The 26,473-nt window shown below is 35.8% G+C and overlaps 1 protein-coding gene across 2 annotated transcripts in view; it reads left to right on the top strand.

Annotated features, from left to right (window-relative positions):
• FMN2 (formin 2) overlaps nt 1-26,473 on the top strand; it is a gene marked incomplete at both ends in the record, with an annotated part of 335,919 nt that overhangs the window by 98,971 nt on the left and 210,475 nt on the right. Inside the window, 3 exons of one of the 2 annotated variants that reach the window (XM_084253322.1) lie at nt 12,778-12,833; nt 22,798-24,377; nt 26,161-26,305. In XM_084253322.1, coding sequence (XP_084109448.1) covers nt 12,778-12,833; nt 22,798-24,377; nt 26,161-26,305 — 1,781 coding nt within the window. The remainder of the gene's footprint in view (nt 1-12,777; nt 12,834-22,797; nt 24,378-26,160; nt 26,306-26,473) is intronic. The other variant, XM_084253323.1, reaches the window with a different exon arrangement.

Raw genomic sequence — 26,473 nt, 5'->3', positions numbered from 1 at the left:
AGTGCCCTGTGTATGTTTATGAGGTCTTAGAGGTCTAATTCTCCATTTAAGGCTATTATATCCCTGTTTATTTTCTGTATAATTGATCTATCCATTGCTGTTTTTTGATAATTGATCTATCCATTTTTTTTTTGATAATTGATCTATCCATTGATCTATCCATTTTTTTTTTTTGATAATTGATCTATCCATTGCTGTATTTTGGTGCTTCTTCATTTGGTGCAAGTACATTGATGAGTGTTATATCTTCTTTTTTTAAGATTTATTTATTTTATACAAGAACTGGGGTACAGCTCAGAAGCGTGGGAGGAAGAGAGAATTCACCAGAGCCAGAGTGGTGTGCAGAAGAGGCAGACAGACTGAAGACACTGCTGAGGGGAGCAGCGGGCGAGGCAGGAGAGGTCTGCTGTGCCATGTGGGGTTCTCCCTGGCTGTCAGGGAATCAAACTGGCACTGCAGAGACTGTGGACAGCTTCACAGCATGGTGCTCAACCGCTGTGCCACCGGGGAGGCCCAGAGTGTTATGTCATCTTCATGTGTTATTCACTTTATCACTTTATCCTTTCCTTCTCTTGCTACTTTTTTTGCATTGGAAATCTGTTTTGTCTAATATAAGATGGTTGTTCCTGCCTTCTTTAGAGTCCCATTATCTTGAAGGATTGTTTTCCAATGCTTTTATTTGAGTCTATGTTTGTCTTTGCAGTTTATCTGTGTCTCCTGGAGATAGTAGAAAGTTGAATTCTGGATTGATCGAACTAGATACTGTCTTTTAATTGGTGAGTTGAGACCATTTATGTTTAAAGTGTTTATTGACATGTGATAGTCCACTGATGACATTTTATTCTTAACTTTTAAGATCTGTCAACTTCCTTATTTAGTTCTTTGTGTATGTTTCTCTTTTTGGTTTCAATGTGTAAGCCCCCTTTAAAGTTACTGGATGGTCTCACTCATAGCAGGAATCTAGAAAACTTAAATAAGGGACCAGGAAAATGAATAACTATAAGAAAGTGAAAATCAAAATCAACAAAAAACTATGAAACAGAGACACTTTTTGGGGGGTGGGGGGCGGGAGGGGAGGGATTGGGGTCAGAATGGGAGGGTTGCAATTGTATGGGGAATATAAAAATAAAATTTATTATTAAAAAAAAATAAAGTTACTTGGAGGAGTGGCTTAGTGTTTGCAAACTCCTTGACCTTTTCCATCTCTAAAAAAGCTTTATTCTTCCCTCGTATCGGAAGGGGAGTCATGCAAGATAGAGTATGCTTAGCTGAAAGTTTTTCTATTTAAGTATTTGGAACATGCAATTCCATTCTCTCCTCTGTCATAGTGTTTCTTCAGAAGTCTGATGTTATCCTTGTTGGAGTACCTTTATAGATAACTGCTTCTTCCTTGCATATATTTATGACTTGGAGTTCTGGGAATTTGATAACATGGGGACTCATATTACCATTTGTTGGGCTTTTCCTTCTACCCATTATTAGCTTTGGAACCCAGCTATTGTATGTGGGATTTCCTCTGTTCATGCTCCTTCACCCTCACTATCAGGTTTCTTACCTACAGAACCCAGCAAACTGCCGGCTGGGTTCTCATGGTAGGTCCTGAGCCATCTGGCCACTCTGGCTCACTCCCTTATGTGGATTTGGGGTCTCTTTAACAGGACTGTGTGGGTGCTGGCAGGGATTTATAGGAAATCACAGGTCTTTGTAGGTTTGTGTGTGTGCTGGCAGAGTCCTGTAGAAGGTTGTGAGGCTTCTACCAGCCTGGGCTGAGGCTGACAGGGCCTCTTGTGGTATCTGGCTGCCCTGGCACCCTCCCTAACATCCAGAGCCTCACCAGTCTTCACAGATACTGGTGGTTCTCACAGAGGTCATGAGATCTCTGCTGGTCTGGGTGGGTCAGCAGGGTCCCATGGAAGATCATGAGGTCTCTGGCTATACTGGCTTCCTACCCAATGGGTGTCCAGGTTCTCAACATTCTGGGTGGGGCCTGTAAGGTGTCACAGAAAGTCAGGAGACTTCTGCTATTCAGAATGGGACTGGTTGGGTTCCATGGAATGTCACAAGACCTCTGGCTGCTATGACTACCTCCCTATGGGGGTCCAGGTTCCCCTGTGTCAGTTTTATTATCCCTCCTAGTCAAGCAGTCAGTTGTAATAGTGAGACTATCAACATTATATTGAGAACCTTTCATAGAACCTTTTAAAATATATATCAGTTGCACACTTTGATAACATCTATTAGTAACAATAAAAATTGCAGTGCATGTAACAATTTTATGTAGTGGGATTATGGTTATTTGCCACATTTAGCCCATTTTTCAATCTTAATTTAAAGTAAGATCAGTAAATTTTTGAAGAAGAAAGACTTTTAGTTCCATCTTGGGACATTGATGACTTTTTTGCTTTATTTTTTTGTTTTCTGACTTTTCTAAATGTTGGTTACTAATTTATGTTTCCAACTAATTCAGATAATTGGTGCTGCCTCTTCTGCCTTTATCATGGCTCTCAGTTTAATCTTTCATGATCTCTTCTGTAAGAGGATTTTTTCCACATTCCTATATTTACAAAAGAACCAGCCTTATATAAAATGAGTGTGGAGGCCAAGGTGAGACGTCAGTGCCACTCTCTACTAGTGAATTGAAGAGGGCTGCAGATTCTTATGAATCCTTTATTTCCATCCTGCCATCTTTACATAGTTAGTGTAGTCTCCATAGAAGAGTGTAAGGTGAAAAAATGATATTTTTAAGTCTACAGAATGCCTTCTGGAAGAATAAGTTTAGCTGGTAAAGAAATTCAGGATCTATGTGCTCCAAATATTGGTGGTGGAAACACTGACAAAGAGAAGCCTTTCTATTTATCTTGTTTTCTTTTCTGTCTTCATTCCCCTTGATTTATGTGATGGAAACACCTGACTGCCATGGGAACATCTGGAAATATCTGGATGGAAAGATCTATACTTCCATTTTATTAATATCTTTATTTTTTTAATTATGTATTATAACATCTGTTATGTATGTATAAAATATGTCTTTCTTGGAAACTTTCTACATTTTAAGACTTTTGGCATAGTGTATAGTTAAATATTTGAGTGACTAATTGAATAAGATATCCACTTAGCACATGAATGCAAGTATTTGAGAAAGAATTTAGTATGTGTGTGTGTGCTGAAACAGCCCATGTACCATTTTAGGAAATCAATACTAGGTTTCAAAGGTTATTCAATATATTTATACAAAATCAAGCACTAACTTTAATTTTAAAATTCAGAGAAAATAGATGTGGGCTGTCTAGAGGTGAATAGGGCTTATTCATTCTTATTGCATCCTTGAGAAACCAAGTCCTTTTTCTTTCTTGAAAATGTGAATGGCCAAGAGCATGAACATGGGACTGATTTTTTAGAAAGATGAATCTAGCACAGAAAATCCCAGAGAAAAATACATGGAAAAAGAACTGTTGGAAACATGCTAAAAATCTTCATGTAGAAATCCTAAATATGTGGTTATATGCTGATTTAAAGAATTATAACCTACCCTTACTCCAAAAAAAAAAAAAAAAAGAGAGAGATTTGAGCAGCTTACAAATAGCTAAGGTGCACAAAAGGATTACAAAGGAAAATTGATCAAAATTAAAGGAATTTAGGATGGAACAATACAGCAAAACTGATCTGTAGATTTTAAAGGTAATTGTAAATACATCTCTCATGTTTAAAATAAAAAGGGAAATGAGAACAAGTATATGTAACTCCCTGCATCCAGTTTAAAAGAAATAGTTTTTCAGAGTAGTAAAACATTTCTGAGATCTAATATCCAAAAAGAGCACCTCCCTAATAAAAGGGATTCTGTGTGATATAAAGCAAATCCAGTATCATCAACTCATTTCCAGATTTTGTCCAATTGTCTTATCATATATTAAGTTAAGGTGATGCAGAAGTCCTATCAGGGGATATGGGAGAATTTGATAGTGATATAGCTTCTCATTTATCCAAGGGATAAAATGTACTAGTGCAAATTGTGTCTCCTGTGAATAATTATTTTTTTGCTGTTTTTTTTTTATACCATCAGCCTGCATTTTCTAATATACCAGCTAGAACCTATGCATACATATCCTTTTTTGCCAATGAGGGACAGATCCATATTTGAATAATAAAATAAGCAGAATATAGGCTTGGCCCCATTTATGAAAATATTTTAAACTCCATCTTCATTGTGGAAGGATGTAGTATGCCATAATTAAAAATAACTGCCATTATGAGACAGGTAATTATAAGTCAGACTACTTATTTATTGAAGAGAGAAATTGCTTTCATTTGCAGATGAGAACAGAATCCATATATTCTCTTGAATCTTCTAATTCAACCTAGCAATAAAAGTTATGCAGGACTGTACAGTAAACCTAACAGGAAATATAGATCTGTTTATTTATTTTTATTGGGGAAACATTGGTATGCATTGTTGTTTGTGTTTTAGACTTATATATCTCCCCCTCAGATGTTACTGTATCTGTATCACACCCAACATCAAAACACCCACACTCCTTCCTCATAATCCATTACTCCTCCTAGCCATTTTTTTCTCACACCTCCCCCTCTTCTATACTCATTTCTATAGTCAGCTTTCTAGGATTTGTTGTTAGTTTGACTTTATCCGTTTCTTTGTTTGGTTTCTTTATATTCCAGATATAAGTCACACTATCTAGTATTTATATTTCTCCTGACTTATTTGGCTTAGCATAATTTTCCTCAAGCTCCATACATGTTGTTGTAAATGTCAGGAGTTTATCTTTTTTCTTAGCTTGGTAGTATTTCATTGAGCATATATACTATGTCTTCCTAACTCACTTTTCTGTATTTGTCACTAAGATTGTTTCTATTACTTGGCTATTGTAAATAGTGCTTCCATGATACTTGTGTGCACGTTTCCCTTTGAAGAAGTGTTGTATTTTTTCAGATAGATACCTAGGCATGGTAATTCTGGGTCCTATGGTAGATCTGTTTTTAGTATTTTGAAAAACTTCTATGTAGTTTTCTATGAGGGCTGTGCCAGTCTACATTCCCTCCAACAGTGTATGAAGGTTTCTTTTTCTCCACATCCTTGTTAGTCTTATTGTTTCTGGTCTTTTTGACATGGGCCATTCTCACTGGTATGAGGTGGTATCTCATTGTGGTTTGATTTCACTCCCCTGATGGTAAGTGATGATGAACATTTTTCCATGTGCCTGTTGGTCATGTGTCTATTATTTCTTCTACCTATTTTTTACTTAGGTTATTTATTTTCTCTCTGTTGAGTTATATGAGTTCTTTGTAGACATTTGATATCAGCTCTTTACCAGATGCATGGTATGCAAATATTTTCTCCCATTGTGTCTTTTTGCTTTAGTGACAGTTTCCTTTGCTGTGCAGATAGTTTTTATGTAGTCAATTGGCTATATTTTCTTTTCCTTGCTGTTGGGGATGAATACACAAAGACATTCCGAACTTCTTTTTGTGGAGTATTTTGTTGATTTTTTTGGTAGGTATTTTATGCTTTCAGGGTTTTCATCCAAATCTTGTATCAAGTTCGTGATATTTATGTATGATAAGATATATTAACCTAGTCTCATTTTATTTTCAATGTGACTTACAGTTTTCTCAGCACCATAATTGAAGAGATTTTCCTTGCCCAAGTTTATATTCTTGGATCCTTTGTAATAGATTAACTGTTAAATAGATGTGAAATTATTTCTGGGCTCTTAATTCTATTCCATTGGCCTGTGTGTCTGTTTTTGTTCCAACACCGTACTGCTTTGATTATTGTAGCTTTATAGTTCCCTTAGTTATTATATAGTATTGTTCCCTTAGTTATTATATAGTTTGACATCTGTGAGTATGATGCCATCATTCTTCCTCCTTTTTGTCAAGATTTCTTTGGCTATTCAGGGTATTTTGTGGTTCCATATGAATTTCAGTATTGTTTGTTCTATATCTTTGAAGAATGTTTTTGAAACTTTGACAAGTTTTCCACTGTATCTGTACCTTGTTTTGGGTAGGATGGCCATTTTGACAATGCTAATTCTACCAATCCATGAGCAAGAAATTTTTTTTTCCTTTCTCTGTGTCGTCTTATCTTTTAACAAAGTCGGTTTTCTTTGTGTAGCTCCTTCAACTCCTTTAAGTTTACTTTGTAAGTATTTAAATTCCTTTGGATGTAATTGTAATGGGGTTGTTTTCTTCATTTCTTTCACATCTACCTCATTATTTGCATATAGGAAGGCAACTGATTTTTGAGTGTTGATTTTATAACTTGCCACTTGACTGAGCTGATTTATTATTTCAGTTAGTTTTTTATTTCCCTTAAGTCTTTAGATTTCTCTGTGTATATTATCATGTCATATGAAAATAATAATAACTTCACTTCTTTTCAATGTTAGATTCCTTTTTCATCCTTCTCTTGGCTAGACCTTAAAATACTATGGTGAAGAGTAATGGTAAAAGTGAACATATTTGTTTCATACCAGATTTTACAAAGTCTTTCACCATTGAGAATGTTAGCTGTGGATTTGTCGTATTGTGTTTTTATTAGATTATTTATTGTATTTATCTCCAGTATTTTGAAGGTTTTCATCATAAATACATATTTATTCTTAATGCTTCTTTATTATCTATTTATAGGATCATATAATTATTATTTTTCCTTTTATCATGTGCTGAACTATGTTGATTGACTTTCAGATGTTGAACCATACTTTTGTGCATGATATGAATTCCACTTGGGCATGATGTATAATTCTTTTAATGCATTCTTGAATTTATTTTGTTAACATTTCATTGAGAATTTTTTTTTGTGTGTGTGTGTGTGTGTGATCTTTCTCTTTTTTTTTATTTGTATTAGGGTGATGTTCACCTCATTAATGTGTTTTGAAGGATATATATTAACAGAATATATATTTGCTCATTTTTGAAGGTTTGGTAGAGTCCACTATGAAGCTATTTGGTCAGGGACTTTGTATTTTGGGAGCCTTTTGATCACTGTTTCAATTTCCTTTTTGTGATTGGTCTTTTCAGGTTTTCTACTACTTCTTGATTCATTATTGGATGATTGTATATTTCTAAAAATTGGCTCACCTCTGAGGTTATTGAACTGCTAGTATGCAAATATTAATGGTAATCTGAATTTCTAAGATGTTTGTTGTAACTTTGCCTCTTTTCTTTCTTATCCAATTTAATTTTCTCTCTTCTTTTCTCTGTAAACCAGCTAGAGGTCTATCTATTTTGTTTATTTTTTGAAACAGTTTGATTATTATTGTGGATGGTCTTGTTGATTTCTACTTCACTATTTAGGCTCAATTTTTAAAATTTCCTTCCTTCTACTGACTTTTGGTTTTGTTCTTTTCCTAGTTATTTTAAGTGAAAAGTAATATAATTTATCCAAGCTATTTTAAGTGAAAAGTAATTTATCCAAGCTCTTTGTTGTTTCTTTATGTGAACCTGTATTGGTATATATTTACCTCAGTACTGCTTTGCTATATCCCATAGATTCTAGAATGTTGTGTCTTCATTGTCACTTGTCTCAATGTATATTTTAATTTGCTTTTTGTTTTACTTCTTAACCCAGTGGTCATTCAATATTCTTCAGTCTCCACATATTACTGTTATTTTTAATGATTTCTTTTTTTGTGATTGACTTGTATTTCAAAATCATTTTGTTCAGAGAAGATGCTTGGTATGATTTCAGTCATCATGAATTTGTTGATACTTTTTTTCTGAGCCAATAAGTGGTCAATCCTGAAGAATGTCCCATGTACACTTAAATGTTATTCTGCTTTGATTTATCTTTGATGTGAAGTGCCCTATATGTCTATTAATTCCATGTAGTGTAATTCTTTGTTTAAGGCTGATGTGTCCTTATTTTTTCCTATTTGATCTGTATATTGGTGAAAATAGGGTATTGAAGTCACCATTCAACTAAAGTGTTTTTTCCAATGTCTGTTTTCAGTTTTGCTAGTAATTGTTGTAAATATTCTGATACTTCTTTGTTTGGTGCTGCCTGTATATTGATGAGTGTTATATATTCTAGTATTGTCCCCTCAGTTATTATATAGTGTCCATACTTGTCTTGTTACATATTTACATATTTATATAAGATATGAATATGGCTCTCTATGCTTTTCTTTGGGTCCCATTAGTTTGTAGGATAAATTTAAACTCTTTTATTCTGAGTCAGTTTCTATCTGAGGCCGAGATGCATTTCCTGAAGACACTGGATGTTGTATTCTGTTTTTTAATCTAACAAGATGCTCTATGTCTTTCAATTGGTACACTCTTCTGTACCTCTGGCCTGAACACCAGTGCTTGCATAAATAAATAAATCTTTCTTTTTTAAAGAAAAAAAATAAAATAATGGTGTTTAAAAAATAAATGAAAATTAGTGAATTCTTTTAAAATTAATTTTGTTATATTTTAATCAAATTGATGCATGCCACTAATGAAGCTACTACTTAATAGTCTTATGAGGGTGTTTTTTACTTAAAATGTAAACTGTTTAGAGACGTCTTATTTATCATTAGAAGGCATATTTTGTGTAAAGGAGTGATTTAATTTATTTCCCATTCTTAGTTGAAAGGCACCTCCTACTCATTTAATTACCATTTTCTCTAAACAAATGTAAAACTCTCCAAGTTTATTTTGTCTTATAACATAAGCTTATTTTGTGAAAATACAGAATTCATTTCTGAAATATTTTTAGGGTTTATCCAGAGGTTTAGCTATGCTCAGAATTTTGTGAAAAGTTAAACACTAAGTTTTGTCAGAAATGTACTTTCACCTGTGTTTCTTTTTCTTTTTTTTTTTTTTAATAGAGGCATGTTTTATTTATTTATTTGTTTGTTTGTTTTGTTTATACATGTACTGGGTACAGTCAGAAGCGCGGGAGGGTGAGAGAATTCACCAGAGCCAGAGCGGGGAGCAGAGCAGGCAGAAGGACCGAGGTACACTGCTGAGGGGAGCAGCGGGCGGCAGGAGAGGTCTGCGCGCCATGTGGGACCCTCCTCTGGTGGCCAGAGAGCAGCTGGGGATCGAACCGGCGCCACAGAGGCCGCGGGCAGCTTCGCAACCCAGCGCTCAACCACTGTGCCACCAGGGAGGCCCTCACCTGTGTTTCTTGATAGGAATGTATTTTTTAAAAAAACAATCTAGTTTCTTAATTATTAAGAAGAGTAAGTAAAGGGCTGAGCAATTTTAAATGTACCCTCAAGAATGCTCTGACTGGGTTACTCTTTTAAAACAACTATCCTAGTTGATGAAAATTTAATGGGAACCGTTTGTGAGTTACAGAGAAGAGTAGAAGGCAATTCCTGAAAGAACCCTAATATCCTGAGGTAAAAGTGTGTTGGTTATAAGTGCCAGTAGAGTTTGTGTGAGGTGTGGTCTTTTAATCCACCTAGTTTGAACTAGGTGGATTTCTCGAATACCCATGCTCAATGACTCTAGTCTTCAGCTGTCACACAGAAGCCTGCTTATTTATAACATACAATGAGTGTGTTGTCTTCTGTCATATCACTTTTTGTTTTTCCTCAGACTTCTCTACTCTTTATCCTCACTATCCTACTTTTCTAACTTTCTTTTTTTATTTTTCTTACTTTTATTATTTATCATTTTTCTTCTTATCATTTATTTTCCTTCTTATTTGTCATCATATTTTGTAGTAAAGTTATTCTGTACATTTCTTTCAAGTTCAAATCTTGACTTTCTAGAACTTCTACATCTAAGCTTATTTTGAATAGTATTTTGTTATATGATTTTCTCTTAGGTATATCAGAATGTTCAAAGAAATAAGAAGTATAATGAAAAAGTTTTTTTTTTAAAGATTTATTTATTTTATACAAGAACCAGGGGACAAAGTTCTTGTATATATACAAGGCCAGATGTGTGGGAGGGTGAGAGGATTCACCAGAGACGGAGTGGGAAACAGAACAGGCAGACTGACGAAATACACTGCTGAGGGGAGCAGCAGGTACGATAGGAGAGGGCTCCCACGCCATGTGGGACTCTTGCCGGCAGGCCAGGATCGAACCAGTGCTGCTGCGGTTGCAGACAGCTTAACAGCGCGTTGCTCAACTGCCTGCACCACCAGGGGAGATTTTGATGTGAGAAAGATCAAAAGTTTTTGATCTTTCAAAATTTTGAAAGATCAAGATCTTTCAGATTTTGATCTGAAAAAGATTTTGATGTGAGAAAGAATTCAATTCAATTACTCACTGAAGTAGAGGAAAGGTGAAAGTTAGGTATAGGTTTTTAGAACTTTTGTTGTTTATGCCTGGTAAGCACAGGCATTTTTATATATCCTCAGAGCCCAAAATCTTGCTTTTAGAGGCAGGTACCATGGTCAAACTAGGAAACATTGAATTCACTTAATGTAAAAGCAAAACAAAACAAAACCATTAGTGTTCTCTCAGAAGTGATCCTTTGGTCTCTTCCTGCACTGAGTAAGAGAAACTTTTCTCCATCTGCAGAAAATCCCAGAACCATATCTTGCATCTCTTATGTTTGGGAGGATTTGGTGGTAACTAAAAACAATACATACGAAAGTATTCTGGAGTTTGGATTTGCTTTAATATTAACTGTTGGCTGGGTTGATGTTACAAATATTTATTCACAATTTGGTAGAGATTTGTCAGTGTAAGAGAATTTTTGATTAACTCAATAAAATATGGTATTTGTCTGAGACAATGGTTGCATTTTAAGACCACTCATTGATATTCTATTGCCATAATAAAATCTATTGGTAAGTGACTGTTTCACATTATTTTCAATGATTTTTGTTTGCAATATATTTTTGTAACTAAGGTGTGGAAAGTAGCTAAAGGCAAATTGGTATCTATATTATCCCTTATATTCCTCCTTTCCCTTCACATAAACATCTAACCTTCATGATGGCACCCACTTCTTACTTTGTTCATTCTTTTGATTGCTCCTCCCCAAGAAATATTTTAAGTATGTACTGTGTGTCAGGCACTATTCTCGATGCTGGGGTTACAATAAGAACAAAAACCTTCAAAAATATTTCTCCACAAAGCTTTTGTCTTAGTGAGGAAAGAGAGATAATAAAGATAGACAAACAATTGAATTATGTAGTATATTATGTGGTGATCTACGTTGTAAAGAAAGTAAGAGCTAGGGATTAGGGAGTGGTAGGTATTGGGTGGAGTTGCTACCTTAAACTGAGTCAGGGAAACTTAGACTAAGTCTCGGGGAAGGAGTCGAAGAATGAAGGAAGTAGGCATAAAGGGAGCATGCAGATATACTGGTGCAGAAAGCCTGTGGAATGATCATGTCTGGGAGCCTATTAGAAGGAAGTAAAATTGAGGCATAGAGAGCATGTGAGGAAAGGGAGTAAAGAGAGTAAGATATGTGTAAGCAGATGAAAGGTCATGGGCCCATGTAGATACTGCTGTAATCTAAGTGAATGGAAAACTTTCAGTGTAATTTTATAATATGCTATCCAATTTAAATATAAATACCTTTAGATTTTTATATGTTTTAACGTACATCAACAAATTAGGAATGTTTAAACATTTTCTAGAGCAACTGCTATATCTTGTTCAGTGTCTGACCTCATGCCAGCTGAGTGGTGCAATGTGACAGGAGACAAATTCTAGGCTTCAACTTGTCCCAAATTCTTGTGCCATAGGCCTTAGTATCCTCAACTGTGAAATTCAGAGGATGGAGAAGATGTGTGGTTTTCAGACTGAGTCATTGTAGGGCCAGGAAGGCACAGAGCAGGATCTCTATGATCCGAGCAGACGGGTAAAGGAGGGTCCTGGAGCACTCGGTGGCCTTTTCAGGCTTTTATTGAGTTTACCAGGTACACGGCTGGCAGACCTTCCAGCCCCCAGCAAATCTTCACTCTTCCTGGGCTCTCTGGTGTTCTCTTTTGGCCTCTGTTTCTTTGCTGGTTCTCTTTCAGACACTCGCTTGTTCTCCTTCCAGTGGTTCCGTTCTGCTAGCGTCCCTTATAGGCCCCATCTCAGCCCAGGTGTACCCACCTACGTATGCCCACAGCCTACTCCAGGTGCCCGCCATCAGGCATGTATTCAGGACCGCAGGGATCCCTCATCAGTCCTAATGGCAGGAGGGCAGATAAGTCTGACAATCATTTACCCTATACCCATGAAGCATTGGGATTCCTGAAGTTCTTTTTATTTTTGTTTTAAATTGCCATGCAAACTTCTCTTGGAAGAAAGTGCCTCCTAAATTAAAATTCCTGGACTTGGTTATTCTTTAGGTTTTCTAGTATGAATTTGCAGCTTTATAGACTTTCAAATGACAGACTAAAGGAGCAAGATTCCTTCAATCCTCTATTACTCAGTACCTCTTGGTAATAGTATTCACTATCTCACATTGGAATCAAAAGGTAAATGGGCAATAGTTAACTAGGACATTCAAGATCCTAGCTTTCAAGATAAGTGAGCTAACATATCATTTTACAGCCGTTAGCTATGTGTATATTAGCTATATGACACAAAATGGAAAATAACAATTGAGAAGAATAATCATGATCAATGTGTAAGGAAAGGGCATTAGACTATCCTGCTCATAAAATAACTGACATGAGTGTTATTCATTATATGTGTTGTATATACTGAAAAGAGTCTTGTCTTCATAATACAGAAGTATAATTGGAAAGCAAATCAGATAACTTTGGTACTTCTGGTTAAAAACATACTTTAGTTAGTTTTATTTTCTGATCTAGGAAATAGGAAAACTTCTTTAAGATATTGACTGTCTTCTTCCTTTTCAACCCAGAATCTCAATCTGCTGTTTTGGAAACTCCAAAAAAATGTTCAGATGCTGTTCAGCAGGTAAGATCTTAGGAGGTGGAACATGTTTCTTATTTGTCTAAAAACTGTGGCAGACTCTGATTTATGTTCCCATCTGTCCAGTTACATATGCTGCCCCTTTTCCCTAAGTCTGCAGGGGAATCTTGTCAGGAATAAGTGGATGGTATAAGGGGATGGTTTCTTTCATTTAGACTTTCTTTCAAAGTAAACCAATCTTGAAGTGGAATAGCTTTTCAGAAGCTGCATCATTCTATTTAAAACTAAACAGTTGGGCATAGCAGCTGTTGGTTGCAGCAGGACATAATGGCCTCTCACTCTGGATATTACATGGAGATGTTCCTGGCCAAAGTTACAGTCATGTGGATACAATTGAAAAAAAAAAAGGTCTTTGGAGTTTTTCTAAAATCACATCCTATCTTAAGATGCTTTGGTGGATGAAACATTGGTGTCTATTTAATTTTCACAGCAAGTTTTCTTTCCTGTTCCCTAAGTAGTCAAACTTTGTCTTTTTTTCTTGTACAAAAATGGATTTACTATAAAAAAACTACAATAAAGGGAACATTTATATGGAATAGTAGCTGTGTATAGTATTGCTCTTTTGGATATAAAAATATTTGTTTAACTTATTTATACATTATCCCAACATTTTTGAAAATGTTTTAGTATTAGAAATTTCCAGTGAGAAGAGTATATCTGTTCCTCAAGTGTGGTTTATTAACAAAATGAGAAGACTCTTACCTAGGGTCTAGGTTCTGGTCTGTTCTGGTTAGTGTGTGAAACATACTAGCTTATCTGGAACATAGTGTTTTACTTAGTAAAATTTAAAAAATAATGATGGTTTTTGAGAACTTTTCCAAATATCAACCAATTTCCCTCTTAAAAAAAGCAAACTTAACATTGTGTATGAAAGTTATACAACAGCTGAAGGGGACTAAGGATATAAAGTTGGTCAAGAACTTTGTATCCATAACATTGTTGTTAGACAAAACACTGATGCTTTTCAAAATCACAGCTAGATTGACTAAGTATAATTATTCTTTCATGAATTGTGTCATGAAACAGGTTTTCCTAGTTTCTTTCTGTCAGATACAGTGCTACATCAGATTGCGTCTCTTGGAGAGACAAGGTGGACTCAGCTGCAGGTTATTTAAATTATCTGTGTGAGTAGATATTAGTGAATGAAATGAAAGCAAGGTAAAGTCATTATTTTTTAAGAAGATTTATTTATTTATGCATACAAGAAATGGGGTACAGGCCAGAGGTGTGGGGGGTGAGAGGACTCACCAGAGACAGAGTGGGGAGCAGAACAGGCAGATTGACTAAAATACACTGCTGAGGGGAGCAGCAGGCAAGTCAGGAGAGGTCTGCTGTGCCATGTGGGTAGCTTCCTGGCTGGGGATCGAACTTGTGCTGCAGTGGCTGCATACAACTTCATAGGTTGCATCCTAACCCCTCATGCCACCATGGAGGCCTTGAAGTCATTATTAATTAAGAAGATAGTGCCCTCAAAATATTTGTGCCCTCTCATTATCTTTAAGCCCTTTTTTATATGTGACTAAATTGTGATGTAAGATAATATTTGAAATTTTCATATACAGGGCATATGTTAATGAAACCTATAATAAAAATTGTGCTTTTATGTTGGTAGTAAATCACCATATTGCTATTTAATACCATCTCATACCAAAATTATGAGATATATGAATGAAAAGTTTTAAAGGTATTCTGCTGTATTTAAACTATGCTGTAGTCAGATGTCAAGACAGGTTTTAGTGTCATGGAGACTATCATTAGTTTAATTACACATTGTAAATTTTAATCTGCCTTTGGTATTCTAAATAAATTTTCCAATTTTACTAATGTTAGTGCTTCATTACTCTTTTAAAAGAACTAAAATTTTTATTTTTCACGTAAAACACCTTGCCTTTTTCTTCTTAGTCACTAGATGGCAGTTCTGTATCTCTGTAACTTACCACTCTAGAAGGAATGAAAGTTTTAAACCAGCTGTGTTCTGTATGAGTGGTTATCAGAAGAGGTTTTCTGGTCCCTCTGAGACTTCCTGCTTTCTACTGTGATCTTAATGGAGATTTCCAGGGCTGTTTAGTCAGAATCATGAAGCAGAATTGGAACACACTCTCTAAGTTTTTCTTCAGTGTGAGTTTACCACTTGTTCTCTCCCCTTGAACACATGTAATTTATTGAGTGAATTTTGAGTTTTATTCTTTCCCTGTAGTTAAATATTCTGAGAGCTCTGTATTTAGAGGAAAAAAAAAATCCCATGGCTAGTAAAGCATTTTCTCAACTGAAAGGTGTTGAAAGCTGTGGTATTGCTAGTGAGTCCAATGTTTAAAGCAAATATAATAGGCACTCACAGGTAAAAAAAAAAAAATGAGCTATTAATACTCCTTCATTTCTTTTATAGATAACCCTATGGGATTAAGAACATTTAAAATATAACTACCAGGCCTCCCTTGGTGGCGCAGCAGTTGAGCGCTGAGCTGCAAAGCTGCCCACAGCCTCTGCAGCGCTGGTTCGATCCCTGGCCACTGGGGAGGGTGCGCAGTCCTCTCCTGCCATGTCCACTGCTCCCCTCAGCAGTGTATTTCATCAGTCTGCCTGTTCTGTTCCCTGCTCTGGCTCTAGTGAATTCTCTCATCCTCCCACACTTCTGACTGTACCCAGTGCTTGTATAGATAAATAAATCTTTAAAAAAAAAAGTTAACTCATTATGAAATACAAGAATAAATCAACGAAATGATCATTTAAAAAAATAAAATATAACTACCTTCTTTAAACCGTACTAATTCCAAGTGATGTGATCCAAGAATGTGCTCTCTAAAATATGTAGAATAAAACTTGATCCTTACAAGTAGTGGTTTTGGCTAAGTGTACTGTCAGGCAACTGGATTTTGGGTCTCTACAAACTACTATATTTATTATGAGTAACCATGTTTTTTAAAATGTGTTAGATAATAGAAAGAAATTAACCAGTGGTAGCACTCTTACCCCTTAATTTGTACAGTTGATATGTAAATCTGAAAAAGATATATGCTTTGAGATAAGTGGCGAAATATATCTCAGTCCACTTTAACCTCTTCTGAAATTCAGCTTCAAATTCTTCTTCTAGAAACTTAGACTTTATCCCTAAGTTCCCTTATTGCCCAAATCAATCGCAAACTTATTTGAAGCATTGAATATTCTTGTTCACTTGCATTAAAGTGTCTGGTACAGTGCTCTTGATATATTTACCACTCGGCACAATTTATTGTTATTTTTCAGAAACATCTTTTATTAGGAACAAATTAAAGAAGCAGATGTGAGAAATATGAGGTAGCCTAGTTGATGGTGGATTACTTACATGTATCCTGCCACAGAAAAGTTTAAATAGGGCCTCTCTGGTGGCGCAGAAGTTGAGCGCTGGGCTGCGAAGCTGCCTACAACCTCTGCAGCGCCGGTTCAATCCCTGGACACTGGCGAGTGTCCCACATGGCGCGCAGACCTCTCCTGCTGTGCCCACTGCTCCCCTCAGCAGTGTATTTCATCAGTCTGCCTGTTCTGTTCCCCGCTCTGGCTCTGGTGAATTCTCTCGCCCCCCTGCACTTCTGACTGTACCCAGTGCTTGTGTAAATAAATAAATAAATCTTTTTTTTTTTTTTTTAAAGAAAAGTTTGAATAGTGAAAAAACCATTGGTCAGGTCAAAAGATAGGTGTGGGTGATTATAACTCTGAAGCAATAATGAAGGACTCTCATAAAAACAGCAAGCTGCTTGTATTTGCTAGGATTTACTAGACATAGCAAAGGGTTGGGGGGAAATATTTAATGCAAATTTCTTCTGAACTCTAATGCAAAAGGTGATATGAATTTACAAAGTAATTTTAAACCAATTTTAAACCAACAAAAAATTCATGGGACAAGTAAACAATATGATATTTATTTTGATATTTATCAATCAGAGAAAGAAAAATGCAGGTGGTGGAGCAAGTGAGGGAAATAGCTGGGATCAGAAAACATGGGTAATCATCCTTAAAGTTAATCTCAGAGTTTTATGAATCTTGGGTTCTTATTTATTTTTAAATATTTTATTTTCTATATATATTTTATATTTTTTACATCATTTTTCAATCTTGGGTTCTTAATAAACATTTTGATCCCATGCATCTGGGGAAGGGCAAAGTGAAGAGGTGGTTAAGAAGAGAAGGGATGCAAAGATACCCTTGCTTGTGACATTGAAAATAGGGAGCATCTTGGCAAGATATGTACTGTAATATATTAAAGAGAAAATGTAATTTTTCTGGTAAAGTACATTTTCAGTTTATGGAAACTCCCACTAGCTCAGAGAACAATTTATTGATTTTTAGCTTTAGGGGTAGAGAAAAAGTAGAAGCTATTCCATCAGTTTTAAAAATAAAAACAGCATATGTAAAGCAGTTCCAATTTAAGACAAGAATATGAAGAAAGAATTAGACACTGCATATTGTTTTTGTATTTCTCTGTGGCTATTGGACTTGCAGGTGAAATGAAATTATATCTTTGCTCTAAAAAGTGCTAAATGGTGTATGACTCATTTGTGCTAGACAACATTGTTGACAAGCTCTGTTGAAAGGGTGATTCTGCCAAGGTATTTAGTATATGTTATATTATACATGATTTGTAGATAGTTAAGCTAATTAAGGTAAAGACTATCCTTATTGTATTTGTTCCTCCAGTATCTAACACAGTACTTGACATTTTTGGGGAGCTCAGAAAATGTTTGATGAATGGGTTAACATGAGGGAGATCTTACTGACCATAGTAGAGGTTGATTATTGCAGAGTAGTAGAAAATTGCCTAATATTCATACTATCTTGGTTGAGAATGTAGATGTTGGGCCACTTTGCCTGCCATAATTACCATTTATTCCACTTTTAACTGGGGAACCTAAACAAAGTATTTTAGTCTGTGCTTTAGCTTCCTTATTTGTAAAATTAATGTCTGTCTATAGGATTTCAATGAAACTTAAATGCAATCATTTATGTAAACTGCTGAGAGGAGCTGTTGTCATAGAGTAGGCACTCAAAATGATCTGTTATTTTTGTTATGATTGCTTTTATATCTGGCAATACTCTGGTTCCAGAAGTTGCTTTCATAATATAGTTGATCCGTATTATTTGTGTATTCTTTAAACTATGTAAATTTCCTGAGTAGCTAAAATTTATTTGTAGTCTCCTAATCAATACTCAAGATGGTATTTGTTGATATTTGCATATGTTTAAAGTGGTGAAAAGTTTAAGTTGCCCTGATGTATATTTTCCCAGTTGAGGTAGAATAGGTGCCTTTCTATGTCAGTTTATACTGTTAACAGAAGTCCTTTTTGCAGTATATTTAGTTCCATTTTTTTTACCTTTTTATGCTATTTGTTGGTGACTTTGTGTTTAAACTACTCCTCAGTGTATTGCTACACTGCTGTCTTGTGATCTGACATGCAATAAGACAGATGTGCTTTTTAAAAATGATACAATGTTAGATTTGTTCAGGCATGAATTATAGTGACATCGGAATGAATTCAATTGTAATAAATTAGAGATGTATATTAAATAAGGTGCTTTAAACAGAAATACACATAAAACAAGATAATGTATTGATCTGTTGAAGAAACTTTTGTTCAAAAGAACATAACTCTGTATTTCCCCTAGGAGTAATGGTTCAATATTCCCTAATATTTTGTTTGCAGTGACTTTATAGAATGTGCACAAGAATCCAATGTATCTTATTTAATCTTCATAGCATACCTTTTCAGTATGCAGGACAAATAACATGGTAACCACATTTTACTGTCTACTGAAGACCTATGTATCAATTAAGAGGATTTAAAATGTTTTATGTTCAGCATAAGAATCATGAGTTTTTTAGCATGAAAGTAAATGATGAGCAAATGCCAAGTAAGAGAATGTGGTATTACTATGTCGAGGGAGAATAGAACCAGGTAGGTGAACCAGCTGCTAAATTATCAAAATGTCCTCATTATGAGGTAAGAAGAGCCTCAACTGAGGTGCTAATGGGATAAAGGAAAAGAAACAGTAAAATGTTGAGATAATATATTTTGTACCATATTTAGGCTAGAAATTAGGCTGATTCTCAAAATGTGGTGTCTGGAGCAGCAGCCTCAGCATCACTTGGAAACTGCTTAGAAATGGGAATTCTCAGGTCCTGCTTCAGATCTACTGAATTGGAAATTATGGTGGTGTGGTCCAGAAACCTATTTTGCAACAATCCCTCTTGTGCACATCAAGTTTAAGAACAACAGAATTAGAAAAAAAGATTCAAAGATGTCACCACACTTAGGTAAATTGCAAGGAAGGAAAGTGATATTTATTGGAAGGATAAGGTGAGGGTAACCAAACATTAATGATAGCTAAGCATGTATGAAGCAAAACTTTGATGAGGGAAAAAATACTTGCATGTAGTTAGTATGGAGATGAGAGGTTGAAAATGTAAAAATTAATGAACTCTTCTGGTATATATGCAGAAGACAGAAGGCAAAGGGCAATCTTGGAGTTACTACAGATTTGCCACCATATGCCTCCCACCCCCAATTCTAAAGGAAGCACTAGAGAAAAAGAAATGGGGAGATTATTAATTTATAGAAGTGAAGTGAGTAAGAAGGAAGGCATGATTGATCGTCTCAGATTCTTTATAAAGACCAGTATAATATTTGGCAATAGGAAAATATTTAGGATTGGTGGGAAAGCAATTCTAGTAGAGTGGCAGGATCAAAAAGGAACATTCCTTTTGGACAAGCAACAGCATTCCTGGGTAACATTCCTAATCTGCTAAATTCCCCCCCCCCCATTTTTTCTTTATGAAATTTTAATGACTTTGGAGAATAGAATAGAGGAAGTTGATTAGGAAGTGAAATACTGGGCTGTATCATTAATGAAAGAGAAACTGTAGTAAAAGAGTGCTTTTCTTACTTGCACTCTTTAATACCATTCAGCAATATATTGCTTTTGAATATGGTCTGACACCATGCCACACATAACTAATGAGGAAATTAGGAAGTTATGAGGGAACCAAGAGGCAGATTCTCCTTTCTGTTTATTTCCATAATTTCTGACTCCTTTTCCACATGTGTTGTTCATTACTTCCATTGCGATTATTCACTAATGATGATTTTAGTCTTCCCATTCTCAATCAAGTTATGAACTACTCTGATTAAGAGATGTTGAAAGTAACACAGTCAATCATGACTTCTAATTCTTCCTCTTCCCTCCATCTCACATTTCTCATCTATGTACTTAAGAGATTAGAAGATACTTGTCATGTCCTATTCAGTTCAGAAAATTATAATTTCAGTAATTCATCAGTTTTTCGTTGTAAGGATTCCAGAGATACCACTTTAACTCTGAAGTTTTCTTTTCTATGTTATATTTTAAGAAGCCCTAATTAAATTGTATGCCATTTATCATACATTCTGACATTTTCTTCTATCCTGAAATACCCTTTCAAACTTGAAAGTGATTGTACTTCATTTTTATGCATAATCTTATCTACTTAAAATATGGATTTTTACTCTTGTAGATTTCAGCATAGCATGTTAGTTTTTGTAAATTTGAAATGTCATTGGTTTGAACCAAAAATCTTATAATATTTTAGAATTTAGAAAATGAAAAACAGAGAACATTTATACTTCTGTAAAGAATATGATTCAGATTTTACAGATGTCTAGTCATGTCCTATTTTGCTGGTGATGTCTTAGAATTTAACAGGACTTGGATATCTGAGTATGTAAGAATATAAATTAAATATTTCCTTAAAATTTACAAAATAAATTGATACAGTGTTAATTTGCCAATAAATATATTTTATAGGCTAGGTTCTGAAACTATCTTGCTTACAAAATAAACATAGTAAAGTTTCAAAAATGAACAAATTAACCTTTCAGCAACAGCTTTACTTAAGTGTATCTTGGCTTCCTTCCTTTTTGATTGTTGTAACCTTAATGTTGCAGCTTTTTTTTTTTTCCTGTGAATGGGACAGGTATTTGTTAAAGTGATTTTGGTGAACTTTCTATTTTTTAGTGGCAAGTATTATTTTGTGACATGCAGGTATTTAAACAACTTATAAGACCCACTAGCATCCACATATAAGATTTTACAGGAATAGATTTTTAGTTGACTTATTTGTATTGCTTGTTCAAAGTTGATTATAGACTGTACCACTTATGAGATTTAGGGGTTTGAAACAATATTTTATAAATACAAATAATCCCCAAAATTAATATTATATAAAGAATATTACTTAATGTATTGACTAAAATAGATTTGTTGTCTTTCCTGAATTTGCAACTATGTACCCATATACAGATTCTATACAAAATTGTGAAGACCACACTCTTCCCATTATAAATATGTTTTATTTCTGGGTGTACAATTCTATTTCATCAGGCTCTGTGTCTGGTTTTATTCCAGTACAATGAGGTTTTGATTACTATCGCTTGTATACTTTGAAGTCTGGGGGTGTGATGTCACTGTTCCTTTTTGTCAGGATCACTTAGGTTATTCAGGGCTTTGCAGACAATCAGAGGATTTGGAAACTTTGGTGTATTTTGCAGTCCTTTAATGCTTAGACAGGGGACCATATACAAAGGCAGGCAGAAAGAACAATAGAGAGACTGCAACTCTGAGAGAGGCAGGACAGTAACTCCCCTGCCTACTCCCCTTTACACTGTTAAGTGCCCATAGCCACACAACTGATACATTGTTGCAAATAGAAGGCCCATCTATTGTTTGCTAGATGTTTGAATGGTGGAAAACAGCATTTCAAGGTATGGGCAGTCTGTTGTGTGGAAGGCAAAAAATGGCCTGATTTACTCATTTCCCTTGCAGTCTTTACACTCAGTATTATTATAACCTGTGTCCTCAATGGTTTTGTGTGGTGTATTGAATTTACTGGCTTGTAAAAAGGAGGACAAAATCTATAGAGAATAGATGTGGTAATTATTATTTTGCAATTATTGTGCATTAGAAGACCATTTTCTTCTCCTTCCACTCCTCTTCACATAATCTTCTCTTTCCTATCCTTATTGCCTTTAAATTTATGTAGCATTGAAATATACTTAAATCTATGATGAAAAAGAGCTTACCTTTACAATAAATAACATTTAAGAATTGAATTTTAGAAGATTTTCAGAATCTACTTCTTACATGCCATTTATCAACAAATATTTTTAAATGATCATTGTTGACGGGAAAGTTAGAATTCTAGTCATGTATTAGGATAACTCAAAAATGCTTATTAATTCTTCAAGATTACCTTCAAGAGCATGCTGAAAAGATGAAAATAATCTATACTACCTTCAGTTATTCATTTTTTTCTCTTCCCTTTTTCAATCCATTTCTCTTTAGCTTTTCTTTTTACTCATCTGTTACTCAAAAGTCCCATAAGACTTTTCCCCATTTTTACCCAAAGTATTTTTTTTTTCTTAAAGGATTCCTGTCTGATTGTATGTCTTGGGATATATGAGGGTGATGTGAGGGTGATGCATGTGCACAAATCCATATGACTGTCAAAGACATTTCACAAACATCACTGGAAACTACTTCAGTGACTATCATTAAAAGGTCATGATTACCTTTAAAACCCAGAATTTCAAATGTCTTTAGGGAATATTCTAATAGCAAATATTACAAGGTAGGGAAGACAGGTTATTCTGGAAAAGGACTGGGTTGTCAATCATAATTATCTGATATTTTCAATGGCTTGTCTTCAATAATATCACTCAAATATTAGAAACATGAACCTTAGAACTTTATGGTAAGGTGTGTCAATCACTTTTAAATCCAAGAGTAGAAAAGCCAAGACACATGGAAACATTTCTGTGGAGGGATCTTTCTGGAAGTATTACAACAAATACATTTTGCTTATTTTTGTTAAGTCCTTTTTTCTTATTATTTGGAGTTTTTCTTATTTTGTATTTAACTATATCTTATCTTTGTTTTATCTCAGGAAGTTTTTGACATGAAGTCTGAGGGACAGGCAACTGTAATTCAACAGCTGGAACAGACCATTGAGGATCTGAGGACCAAAATAGCTGAACTAGAAAAGCACTACCCTGTTGTGGATATGGAGGTGACTAGTGGCCATCATGGGATTCAGAATGGAATGGCACCCTCAGAAGATACCTGTCTTGAAGCATTCAGGTTAGGAGAAAAGGATGTACAGCATCAAAGGATTTTACAGGCAAAATCAATCCAGACATCCCCAACAGAAGAGGACAGGACATCAACACTGCCTTCTGTGAATGCTCTGCCAGAATGTCCCCCATGTCCACCTGGGGATGAAAGTGCATACGCGGTTGTGCCGACCTCACTTTCTGGACCTCAGACAAAATTCTGTTCAGAGATTTCTTTGATTGTATCTCCAAGGCGTATATCAGTACAACTTGAAGCACAAGCACAGCTTCCATCACCTCTATCCCTTCCTCAGGTGGATAGTCAAGGACAGGTTGGATCACAGCCTTCCCATCTTTCTCTTCATACTGAGTTTGAAACCAGCCATGAACATACTATGTTCTCTTCCTTTGAATGCAGCCATAGCATCCCACCCCCACCACCTCTTCCTATGTCTTGCACAGAGTCCTCCAGCTCCATGCCTGGTGTGAGCGTGGCAGCATCTCCATATCCCCCTCTCTCTGGCACCACAGGGCCTGCTCTGCCCAGTACAGCAATCCCCCCCCCTCCTCCTCCTCCTCCTCCTCCTCTGCCTGGTACAGAAATGCTGTCATCCCCTCTCCCACCTTTGTCTAGTAAGGGAATACCTCCTCCTCCCCCTCTGCCAGGTGAGGGAATACCTCCTCCCAGGCCTCTTTCTGGAGTAGGAATACCTCCTCCTCCCCCCCCACTTCCTGGAATGGAAATACCTCCTCCCCCACCTCTGCCAGGAATGGGGATACCCCCTCCTCCACCTCTGCCAGGAGTGGGGATACCCCCTCCCCCACCTCTGCCAGGAGTGGGGATACCTCCTCCCCCACCTCTGCCTGGAGTGGGGATACCTCCTCTCCCACCTCTGCCTGGAGTGGGGATACCTCCTCCCCCACCTCTGCCTGGAGAAGGGATACCCCCTCCCCCACCTCTGCCTGGAATGGGGATACCCCCTCCTCCACCTCTGCCTGGAATGGGGATACCCCCTCCCCCACCTCTGCCTGGAGTGGGGATACCTCCTCCCCCACCTCTGCCTGGAGGGGGGATACCCCCTCCTCCACCTCTGCCTGGAGTGGGGATTCCTGCAGTTCCTCCTTTGTCAGGTATGGGGATTCCACCTGCTCCAGCTCCTCCTCTCCCTCCAGGAAGAGATATTCCTCCACCACCACCACCCCCTCTGCTTCCTGGATCAGGTTCTTCACTCTCCCCACAAGTGAGCAGCAGCACTTTACCAACACAAGTGTGTGGATTTCTTCCTCCTCCCTTGCCAACTGGCTTGTTTGGATTAGGGATGAACCAGGACAAAGGGAGTAGGAAGCAGCCTATAGAGCCTTGCCGCCCAATGAAGCCTCTCTATTGGACAAGAATTCAACTACATAGTAAAAGGTAACATGAATGACAGCTTACCTTTACAATATGTTGATATTAAGGAAACATTTTACTTTAAAACTTTAATGTATTTTTAAAGTAGTATTCTAAAGCTGGTCTTTAGTTTTTTTTTTTTTTTTTTTTTTTTTACAATATTTAGTGAAGTAAGTATTCTGTTATTTAAAATTATAGGTTTTTCTCCAGAGGTATGAAGGACATAAAACAAATCAAACACACATTCACACACATACACACACATATAAATATATATAAATGACATATATACAAATTTATATATACTTATATATGTCTGTGTATATAAGATGTACATATTTGGATCCACATAGTTATTGAATGATCTTTTAAAGATGGAAGGATATATTTCTAACATATATGCCCTGTTGCCCAGTTACAGACCTTACTGCTACTTGCTTAAATAAATGGAAACTACACTTATGTGCTTTCAAGAAAATGAGTCAGGACAGATAAGCAGAGACATTTGTAGCCAAACTATTTTCTATATGAAAATCTACTCTTTTTGCTGACTATTTAAATTTCCATTTCTGACAAAAAGCTTATAATGTAAATCAAATTCTTAGACAAACTGATTCTTGAGAACACATATTTTTTGCATCCTTTTGAAGGCAGTCTTGTTTTACTATCCCATTTATTTTGCAGTAGTTTTTCTCTTCAGAAATGGGCTATGCAACAAACATCTAAACCAAATGTGTAAAATAATTTAGTTTTGAAAATTTTATGGCAGTGCCTCTAGATGATTGGCAATGTGTATGATGTCAGAAAATCATAGAAGTAATATTTGTAAAAGAATACTTCCCATCAGGTATATTGATGGCATATTACTTATCCATACATATTCTGGAGCCTACATTCCCTGGCACCTGAGATAATGCTGGGATAGTTGGCTGTGGAATTTTCTGGTAGGTGAAATAAACACACATTTACGAATGTCACTGTACTTCTTCAATATTTTGATTCTTTGATTTGTGTGTGTGTGTGCGTGCGTGTGTACTATGGCATGCATTTATAAATAAGCCACTATCATTTTCATTTCTGATATTAATTTTCTCTTCCCTGAGTCATATTGGGGGAAGAAATCTCCATTTTTGAATACTTCTAACTCATTCTCCTTGTAGTTGCCACATATGCTGATGCATCATTTCAAACTGTACCCCAGACTCTTTCAGATATGTTTTGTAAAGTTGTTTTGTTATCCTTTTGCCATTTTTAAACCAGGTTTATCCTTTTTAGTGATTGTATGAATGTGTAGTCACTAAGAATTCATATGATAATGGGGTGATAGCAGCAATAGGGAGATGCAGGATGCCATCTTGGATCATAGAATGATTTTCTATTTTGACCCATGAATAATACACATAGATAAGCCGAATTTGGATTATGAGATAGCAAACAATTCCTGCCTCTTTATAGGTCATAATAGGAGGGTTTTTTTAAAATGTTTTTTACACGTTGACTTGATAGCTGAGAATTCCTGGAAATTATTATTTATAGGCAAATGTTTAATTATATATTGCTGGTATTTTAATTTTCTCATCAGGTTATTAAAATAAAATGGTGGTCTTAAAGCAAAGACTCTTCTTCCTTACCTTATCTTCCCTCTCCTCTTCTTTGCCTTACCCTCCCTTCCTTCCATGCATACTTCCTGATTTTCTCATTTTTCTTTCTTCTGCCTTTCTGTCCTTCTTCCTTTCTGCTTACGCTTACCATGATATTTTGTAGTTTTATTTGATGGCTTTTTCATTGGTCTTTTGCTTAGCTTGAGAGACTCCAGTACTTCTCTTATTTGGGAAAAAATTGAAGAGCCATCCATAGATTGTCATGAATTTGAGGAATTGTTTTCTAAAACTGCTGTAAAAGAAAGGAAGAAACCCATTTCTGACACCATCACAAAGACCAAGGCCAAACAAGTGAGTACTTGTGTTTTTTCTAAAATTCAACAGTGAGAAAGCTTTAGTGTGAATTTTCATTAGGAAAAAAAAAAAAGCTTTGAAATTGTTTTCTAGTCTGTGTAACCTCCGTAGTCCTTAAACATACAGTAAGGTTAGACTTTCAGAACATTTGTTTAAGTAAGGCTA

Source organism: Talpa europaea, assembly GCF_964194135.1.
Source record: "Talpa europaea genome assembly, chromosome: 14".
Taxonomy (NCBI): domain Eukaryota; kingdom Metazoa; phylum Chordata; class Mammalia; order Eulipotyphla; family Talpidae; genus Talpa; species Talpa europaea.
This window is presented reverse-complemented; position numbering and strand designations above follow the sequence as displayed.